The sequence below is a fragment of the Centroberyx gerrardi genome, chromosome 12 (assembly GCF_048128805.1).
Source record: "Centroberyx gerrardi isolate f3 chromosome 12, fCenGer3.hap1.cur.20231027, whole genome shotgun sequence".
Lineage (NCBI taxonomy): Eukaryota > Metazoa > Chordata > Actinopteri > Beryciformes > Berycidae > Centroberyx > Centroberyx gerrardi.
Window position 1 is genome coordinate 2333606 of NC_136008.1, and position 9881 is coordinate 2343486.

At 43.6% G+C, this 9881-nt stretch overlaps 1 protein-coding gene across 2 annotated transcripts in view; it reads right to left on the reverse strand.

Moving 5' to 3' along the window:
- Window positions 1–9662, reverse strand: part of LOC139918716 (zinc transporter ZIP1-like) — a 12782-nt gene extending 3120 nt beyond the window's left edge. The window contains exons 1-3 of one of the 2 annotated variants that reach the window (XM_078287420.1): window positions 9562–9662; window positions 7204–7475; window positions 6115–6245 (exon numbers count right to left, since the gene is read on the reverse strand). In XM_078287420.1, coding sequence (XP_078143546.1) covers window positions 6115–6245; window positions 7204–7402 — 330 coding nt within the window. In that variant the 5' untranslated portion in view covers window positions 7403–7475; window positions 9562–9662. Of the gene's footprint in view, window positions 1–6114; window positions 6246–7203; window positions 7476–9439 lie in introns of both variants that reach the window. The other variant, XM_071908149.2, reaches the window with a different exon arrangement.
- Window positions 9663–9881: the final 219 nt, after the last annotated feature.

The following is a 9881-nucleotide window of genomic DNA, read 5'->3' on the forward strand; positions in this document are numbered from 1 at the left end:
TTCAGTTTCACTTTTGTTTTACAATTGGAGACTCTGCTCCTGGTCTACTGAGCATCTTCAAATGACAGATATGATGTCATGTGCACAAGATCGATTTAGATCAATTTCTATTTTGTGATGGTGTCGATGTAAACTTTATTTTTTTTTTTTGGATGCTTGGATGCTTTACATGCTGAGATGACCCCGAATTTCCCCAAGGGGATTAATAAAGTGATATCTTATCTTATCTTATCTTATCTTATGACGCTGTGGCTGAAAGTCCCACTCCCTCAACCATGACTTGTGGTTTTGAGTGTCAGTGGATTTCAGGTCAACGCCCCCTCCGCACAGAATTTGGATACGTTGCTGCCAGACCCCTGATAATATACTGTATAATATACTGTATAATATACTGTATATCAGGGGTCTCAAACTCAATTTACCTGGGGGCCGCTGGAGGCAGAGTCTGGGTGAGGCTGGGCCGCATCAGGTATTCCACAAGAAAAGCTTTGTTAAAAAAAATCCAATCTTCTCAAATGTCTTTATTTTTATTTTTTAACACAAAATAAGATTTAAACGTCTTTATTAACAGTTCTTTAACCTCAATGGGTTCTTCTGAATATGAATTGTCCTGAACATGAATGGAACATTGAAGAACATGAACTGTTCTTCTGAACATGGCTTTTCCGCTTTTTGAACGTCATTTCCGCTTCTTTTTCCTGTGACAGCAGCACGGTGGTCGGCGGATAATAGCCCGGTAGCAGTCTCCTTTGTTTTTGCGCTCGATGTTCATGTCTTTCATGATGACATGAACACCATGGCATTTGTAGATGGTAGAAAGTACCGGGATAGCGAGCGCAAAAAGGCGACTGCTCCCGGAGTGTTATCCGCCGTGCTGTTGTTACAGGAAAAAGAAGCGGAAATGACACCGTGCTGTTGTTGTTGTTGTAAACGTAGTCATAGAAACAAAAAAAACAAATGACATCATATAGAAATATATGTAGTGTTCATCGTGTGAGGCAATGCAAATAGCGCGATGCAAATAAAAAATAATGACCCACAAATAACGGTGCGACCCTATAATTGGTCCGGGTTACCGGGGACTGTTATCGCCGACGGACAGGTGTCGCTATGTGACAGCAGACTACATTAGGCTACATTGAGTTCTTTACTTTTCTTTTATCCCGCCGCGTACGCATCACTTTGATTTATTTTGTCAGAGAGAGACATATATACGTATAATGTCCCGCTGGGCAGCAACTTAAAAAACTTTTTTTTGGAAGTGTTGTGAACGCAGCGCGCTGGGACGAATGTCCGCGTGTGCCCAATAGAAACGAGGCAGCCAGCCAGGCACGGAAGAAAACTCTCCATGGCAACGCTGCTGTAACTTTCACTCATTGAGAAATGTTTCTCTGCTTGCATCAAGCCCGGTCGATGTCCCACCCCCGAGAGCCATATACCCCACCGTGATTGGTAGGTTCGTTCAGCTCCGCACACAATACTGTAAAGTGCCATCCATATAAAACTTGCGGGCCGCACTAACATTAAACTTTCATATTAAGGTGGGGGCCACAAAATATTGTCTCGCGGGCCGCGAGTTTGAGACCCATGCTGTATATTATCAGGGGTCTGAGAGTGAAACTATACCAAAGGAAACCAAAGGAACCAGAGAGGATTCAAACCAGAGAGGAATCTCGTGAGTGAGTGAGTGAGTGAGTGAGTGAGTGAGTGAGTGAGTGGGTGAGTGAGTGTGAGTGAGTGGGTGGGTGAGTGAGTGAGTGAGTAAGTGGGTGAGTGAGTGAGTGAGTAAGTGAGTGGGTGAGTGAGTGAGTGAGTGAGTGAGTGAGTGGGTGAGTGGGTGAGTGAGTGAGTGAGTGAGTGGGTGAGTGGGTGAGTGAGTGAGTGAGTGAGTGGGTGAGTGGGTGAGTGAGTGGGTGAGTAAGTGGGTGAGTGAGTGAGTGGGTGAGTGAGTGAGTGAGTAAGTGGGTGAGTGAGTGAGTGAGTAAGTGAGTGGGTGAGTGAGTGAGTGAGTGAGTGGGTGAGTGGGTGAGTGAGTGAGTGAGTGAGTGGGTGAGTGGGTGAGTGAGTGGGTGAGTAAGTGGGTGAGTGAGTGAGTGGGTGAGTGAGTGAGTGAGTAAGTGGGTGAGTGAGTGAGTGAGTGGGTGAGTGAGAGTGAGTGAGTAGGTGAGTGAGTAGGTGAGTGAGTGAGTGAGTGAGTGAGTGAGTGAGTGAGTGAGTGAGTGGGTGAGTGAGTGGGTATGTAATTTTACTAACTAATTGACTGACTAATTCACTCTTTGCATTCCTCCACCTAAAGTAACAATTTTGTTTCCACAAACTTTGTTTTCCTTATTGTGTTTCACTCCTTCTGAGCAGGCTACAGTCAGACAGCCTCACCATTCAAATGCTAAAATGTTTGTCAGCAGAGCTGGAGCAGTAAAGGAATTTGTTCTTCTAATCCACATGGTTCTTAGTGATTGAATCAACATGTTTCTCATTGATTCAAAGACAATCTGTGTGTCCACTGTTATGAATATGCTGCCCTCTAGCGGCACTGGACAGACACTACATCGTTCACGACGAGCATCACGTGGAGCCAACCCCGTCTTTTGACTGTCGTTCATTCTTCACCGGAAGTCTTCCCTCTCTCACCGCGCACAACGACCAACTGAATCAACTGAATGAAAGTTGAAGGTCAGTTGAAGGAATTTTTCCACTGAGTCACTCATAAAGAGCCGAACTTTTCATCACTAGTTGCAACAGGTTTCAATGGTGGTGAACTTCACTCAGCAGATAAAGGATCATGTAAACTTTCAATTTAAGTAAGAGAGGAAAAAAAGTTGCAGCTACGTGTCACACACCCCCCCCCCCCCCCCCCCCTTCAACACACACCAAGCTCCCATGCAGGCCTACGTGAATCAGATAGTGTAAACCTGATGTGTCAGCATCTCTGCCACGCAGGAAACCAAAGCTGAGTGATAAAACCAGCGGAGGAAGAACGATTCACATCAGAGATAAAACTGATGAAGTCTGAATCACTCAGAGAGATGAAGCTGTTTGTGTATGAAGACATGGAGTTTAGTTAGTTAATAAAGTGTAAATCTGTAGCAAGCAGCTAACAGAGAGCAGCTGATCAGCTTGTTGTGGTGTGGCTGTAGATCCATTCAGTAACGTTCTCAGTAAAAGTGAATAGTGTGATAAGGTGGATTTGGTTACTGTGACACAGTAAACTGTCTTGTCTTTAGCCCTAGTCTCTACTCCAAAACACTCTGAGTTGTAGCTTGAGAAGAGTCAGCTCAGTTAACCTGAACAAACTGTTAGCTAGCTAACTAGCCAGCAAACACACTGATGTTAATGTGAACATGCTAACGCTAGCTGCTACTAGATACGTTAGCTAGTGTGCTAATCAGATGTGTAAACAACAAGACAGTGATGTTAGCTGACCAGATACTATGGTTAGCTAGCTAACAAGCTGACATTATCTAAACACTAAATCAGATGGATCAGTGTGTTCAATTCTGTTGAGAGTGAGAGTGAGATAGCTAAATTGTACGCTTATAAACACAACCATCTTCTCAGATGTTACCAAGAGCGTTGGGCCTCCAATATGGCCGCCAGAGGCTGCATTATGTCACCCATGATGTCATCACCCTGCTGCAAGTATAAGTCTGTTATATTTGGTGGACAACTTTGTCCAGAGTGTCTTTGAGCACGAGTGCATACAGTTTAACATACAGAGTGCATACAGTTTAACATACAGAGTGCATACAGTTTAACATACAGAGTGCATACAGTTTAACATGGGTGTCCCCAGTGGGAGTTGAACCTCTAACCCTGACAGCATCACATGGTTGACTTGTGTGGAGAGCATGTAAACTGTCAATAACTAATGGCAAAAATGATATAGGCCTAATTTATTACTGTATGTTAATAATTTATTACTGCATGTCATCCCATTTAAATGGACAGAATTGCTGAATGTTTCTATTTTCACTCGTTGACGCATTTTTGTTGTTTAATGAATTAATTAAGACATAAACTTAAATTAACATTTGATTTCTCCTCTTCAGTCTGTCACTGTGCTGCTTTAAAATATCAGCCACTACTTTTGTCACGGGTCCATTTTGTTATTATTTCCAACCACAAGCGCTTGCATGCGTGACAAGTCGTATTTACAACTTAGAATCTCTGAAGTCGGAGCTTATGAGGAAACACCTGAAGGCAGCATGGGAACACATTCATATCTACAGCAATGGGCTAGGGCAATAGTGTCAGGGAGAGGAGAAAAAGATTTATACACACTACACACACACACACACACGCACGCACACACACACACACACACACACACACACTACATACACACATAGCAGCTGCCCACTGTTACCACAGTCTTTTACTTTTGGCTGCTATAAAGCAGTTGGGGGTTAATTCAATAGTGGTTATGAAGGAGGACAGCGTTTCCCGTTAAACCTCCCTCCCCTCCCCTCCCCTCCCCTCCGACCTCCACCCCCCCCAAAACACACACACACACACACACACACACACCCCTCCACCCCCCCTCCCTCACCAGGTTTTCCCAGCAGTGTCCTTCCAGTCACACACTAGGTGCTTTTTTTTTTTTAGCATCGACCTCCAGCCTCCTTCCTCTGAACGTCTGACACATCCTGAAGGCATTCAAACCCAAACTCACATCAACCAGTTTGATACGATCCACACAATCACATTCCTTCACATTTAGATTAAGATTACTGAGCCAAGAATAAATCACTTTACAGTCTTTTCACTCATGGTGCGGTAAAATTAGCGATAGGATTCAGCAGAGAAAAAGGAAACGGAACATCAGCAAGCAAATAGAATATAAAACAGGTGATAAAACAGTAGAAATAATAAAACAATAAAACAATGAAAGCAATAAAGTAGAATATAAGTAATTGTGGTGTTATAAAAACATTTGCTGCCGACAATTTCTACACATTAGTTGGACTGTAAGAGTGGGAAGTATGGGAGAGAGTAAAGATGACTGACGTATAGATTTACTTACAGCTGTTACTGTCTTGATTGCTTACTTAATTATGGATTAATAGATATGAAATGTGTATCCCTAAGTAGATATATAAGTAGATATATATCAGTAGGACTATAGTACCGTGCTTTTCTGTTCCCATGTGGTACGAAGACAGAAGTGTTTGGTAGGAAAACCGAAATGGAAACGTGACAAATATGAAAAATCCCCGATTTATAAAAGGAAAGACTCCAAACCTGCTGCTGTAGTCTGCAATCATTTCACAAGTCATTTAATCTATAATTGAGTCTTAGAAACTTATTTTTCTTAAAAGTGAAAAGATCTGCCATTGTGTTGAGATAATTCCAGTAAATAGATTCAAGAATCTCTTTAAACCATCTGTGTTTCTTGGCACCAGCAGAGCGATTTGCCTCATTTTCGATTTTCTGCCTCGTTTCAACAGACTGACTCTTGTTTCTAGAAACTGTTTGGAAGCGAGTGGAATAAGCAGAATGTTTTAATTGATTTAAGGAAAATATGATTGTAATCTTAAGTAATTTTGAGTCCAAATAACTTTAACGTTAAGATGGATGTTTGCTGCAGTGACCCGCTGTATTTGAACTGAAATGTTTTGGACGTGGTGTCCATTCAGCAGGAGTATTGGCTACAGGAATATTTGTTCCATCTACTGTGTGGGTGCCGTGACCTTTGACCTCCCTACTGTTGGCTGCTTGTCATGTTGGTGATGGAGGAACTGAATTCACCTTATTCTCCTGCTGACCTCAGCGAGTCTCTGTGGTTTACAGAGTCAGTTACAGTAAATGCTGAAAATGTAAACGTACTAATTATCCTGCTTCTCTCATTCTGAATCAGTTTTGATCATTCCTGTTTTCTGACTCACATTCCCACCTGAGCGCTGCGCTGAAGATCCTCAAACCGATTAAGTTCCTGAAAAGGTTTTTAATGTTGAAAAGGTGGAAAATGTGTAGGAACCCTAACATCACCCAGGGGAAGTAGACTGAGCTCCACATCCACACAGTCCAACACCTTCAGACTGGGAGCTGCCCAGTATGACAGCAGTGTTTCTCATTCAGTTTTCCCACCCAGACAGTGAACTTGCTGGTTCTTACTGTGATCCCCACGCTGCTGAAGGCCTCGTTGATGCCGTCCAGGTAGTCCGGCAGCAGGTCCAGCAGGCAGGTGGCCAGGAAAACTCCTCCGGCAAAACAGCTGATCAGACTCAGCAGCCTGCGCCGCAGCTCTGCAAACCAACACCGACAGATCAACCTGCTGCTGAACACTAACACTGAACACAGAAATGCACTCTGGAGGCAGAAATAATCTAATTGGTTGAGTTAAACCTCAGTGGGCGGAGCCAGACAACCACAGCTTTTCTGAGCGCAAGCTAACTAACTGGCAAACTTGAATGTCAAAAATGTAAATAGCAACGGATCCATTTTTTCATTCATTCATGTCCATGGCATCATGATGTTGAAGGTCAGCAGCTAGCTAACTAGCTTACCTAGCTAACTCATCTTAGGGTGACCAGACGTCTCTGTTTTCTGGGGACAGTCCACAGATTTTGGTGCTTTGTCCCCGGAAATGTCCCCAGATTTCCCCTCTTTGGACGACATTACTATCACCAGCGGAGTCTGGTGATTGGTCAGTTTTACCTCTGGACCACAGGGATTTTATTCTGTCTGGAATGAACGTAGCGCTGTCCGGACAGGGTTAGTATTGAAAAACAACACTGGGAATGTAATTTAGTGCACTGCATGTCAGTGATTTTAGTAAATGATCTGGATGACATATATGTTTTACTTTATTACTCCCATAAATAAGGGGGCGTATCATTCCCATCAGATTCAACAATACCACACAAAGTATTTTTAATTTCTGAATCACATGCATGGATTCAGACGGTATTACAAAAGAAAGAGGATGTGGGAACTCGCTGTGTAATAACGATAGTGAGTTTATCTGGAATGGGAGTGAAAACATTGAATCACTCCAGTAAACATGACATCACCAGACCTCCTCTAGTAACACTGATGCTCTCCGGACAGAGCCAGTGATTTGTGAGTGAGCCGCCCAGGTACAAACTCTAGCTGAACCACAAATGCCCCCGGATGCACTCCCAAAAAATCTGGTCACCTTAGTCCAGCTCACCCAGTCAGATTGTTTCCGCCTCTGAGAAATGCTCGTAGAAGTAAACTGACCTGGGTCGACGCTGCACCTCCCCGCCCCGCGGACCACGCAGAGCGGGGCGAAGCCGAACAGCAGCGTGGTGAACAGCAGGACCACCAGCGCCCCCAGCTTGATCTCCAGCGCCGGGACGTCCGCCGGGGCGGTCTGCGGCGCCGAGCCCCAGCCGGGGGACAGGAGGACGGGGGAGGAACCTCCACCCCCCACAGACATGTTTAGTTTGTGTTGTGAGTCAGGCAGCAGCTGGTCGGCTCTCACACGCCCTCCATGGATTCATACAGGGAGTCTGTCAGAGAGGAGGAGGAGAAGGTTAAAGGGTCTGTGTGTAACTTCTGGTCCAGTGCTGGCCTCTAGCGTTCAGCGTTGTCATGGCAACAACACTCTGCCCTCCGTAGAGCGAGACCATCATCAGCATGGTGGGCAGGTTGGACTGTTTCTCAATCAACAACAATCAACCTTCTGTCAGGTTTTACCCAGTTAGACCATTGTTTTTGTTTGATGGACGTTTGCTGTGATCAGGATCCTGACATCACCACGACTCTGTGTGTTTTTGGAACATATGGAAGGTATTTTGTGTGTGAAGTAACTCCACTTCCCCGGTGCATAAATGGGCCGGTCCGTTAAAATTCGAACTGTTTGGAGGATTATATACATGCCGAATTTACCAGAACACCCTACGGATTAGTAATAAAGTCTCAAATTATTTGTTCCGATGTGCGTTTTTTGCTGATAAGCAAGGCAAAAACAAACTGCCAGATTTTTTAAGGGACCTTGGTGTGGCAGGAGCCTTCAGCCTCGGCCCGCTCCTGTGTTTCTGAATGCAGAAATCTCTGTTCACTTTGTTTCACTCTCTACCATCCAGGACCCTGTTGACATTTACTAGTCATATTATGCTTCAGTAAAGCAGAAATATTACATATTTAACCTTTAAGTCCCAACTGACCTGCAGAGACCTTCTCCATCATCCATGATCGTCACAGGAATATCTGTTCTATGTGTTGTCTGGGTGCGCCAGACAGTGTGACCTCTGACCCCTGACCTCCTCGCTATAGAGGCTTTACAGATGAGTCACAAGCGGACACAGCTGGAACCGTCATGGAGGAGCATCGGAGAAGTGAGTTTAGCCTCCCTGCTACTGTACTGCTGCTCCACTGTACGAGCACCAGCTACATGCCTGAAATAAACTTGTTTATATACTCTAGGAAAGATGAGAAATGAAATGAAAGTGAATTTATCTGCTATCTAAAGGTTTCAGCGGCTTGTTTGTGATTCGAAACACTGACAGCTGTGCTCAGAGCTGATCCCATGACAGGTTTCTACTGTAACAGTCACATCTCAGGCCTGAAACTGAGACTCTGACAATGAGTAACCAGCTGGGAAGTCCAGTGTCTCGCTGAAGGACACACTGGCTGCTGCTGGAGTCGAACCTGTGACCTTTTACTTATTATAGGACAGTTATTATATCCACCGGGCCTGGTTCTATTTAGTTCAGTTCAATTCTATTCTATTCAATGCCTGGTTCACCAGTAAAGCATCCACAGACTTGGGCGTTCCTAATGCTAAAACATTCATCTGACATCTGCTTCTCCTCTGTGATGAACTACAGTGTATTACAGATAAAATATGAAACAGTGGAGAAACTGGGTCGCTGCAGCAGCAGAGAAGAGAAGACAGCAAAGAAAAATAGATTATAAATAAGAATAGAGTCAAAGAGGGTTCTGTTAACGTGCAAACAACAATTTCAACACTAAAACATGAAGTGGAAATGCATGAATGACAAATATGGGGAAAAGTCTGCATTACAGTGTTATGAAGGAGTGGAAATCAGCAGGAGTAGAACTTACTGAGATGAAGAAATTAAATGAGAAATATGTCGCTAGTGAGAATATACACAATAATATGAAATGTGTACAGTATGAAATATGTTCTAAAACATCGACATGTAAAACAAATGAGAGAAATTAGAAGAGCAAGAAAAGCAACATGTACAATTACAGCATGAAGGTATTTTATGCTGTTATGTTATTTTTTTATTAGGATTAGAGTGACTCATGTCTGTTATGAAGCAGATAAATGTTTCCGTTTATTTTTAGCCTCTGACTGAATGAAGCAGAAGCTTCTGACAGCGCTGTGAAAATCCCTTTAGTTTCACAGCCTGATTATCATCACCGATCTAAACAGAAACTGCACCAAAACTTCACGTTGCGCAAATAAATGAAGAGTTGAGACCGTAAATAAATGAAGAATTACCTCTCGGAGAGCTCAACGCAAAGGAAATAAGTTCTATATTTGACTTTTATAACCGAGGAAACTTTGATCAAACTTCTTCGGACGTGTTTTTCCTCAGCTCGGTAATAAGTCCTCGGTCTTACCGGGTTTCAGCGGCTCGCTTCAGGTTTTCCAGCTTCAGTAAAAAGCTGAAAGAAGAGATGAAACGCAGTTTTCTGGGTTCAGCAGTTACATGTTGCTGTCCGGGAAGTGGTGAGTCAGATCCCATCAGCTGATCCCGCTTTATGCCGGAGCCGCTGTCAAGCTCCGCGGAAATAACACACACTACTTCCGGTGCGTACTTTCAAAATAAAAGCACCATTTGAGGAATTTGTGTGGCAATGTTTTTTTTTTTTTTTTTTTTTTTCCAGTAATGCAGTGAAGCACCAAAGTGAAAATAAAGAATATATTTCAGGAGGAATCT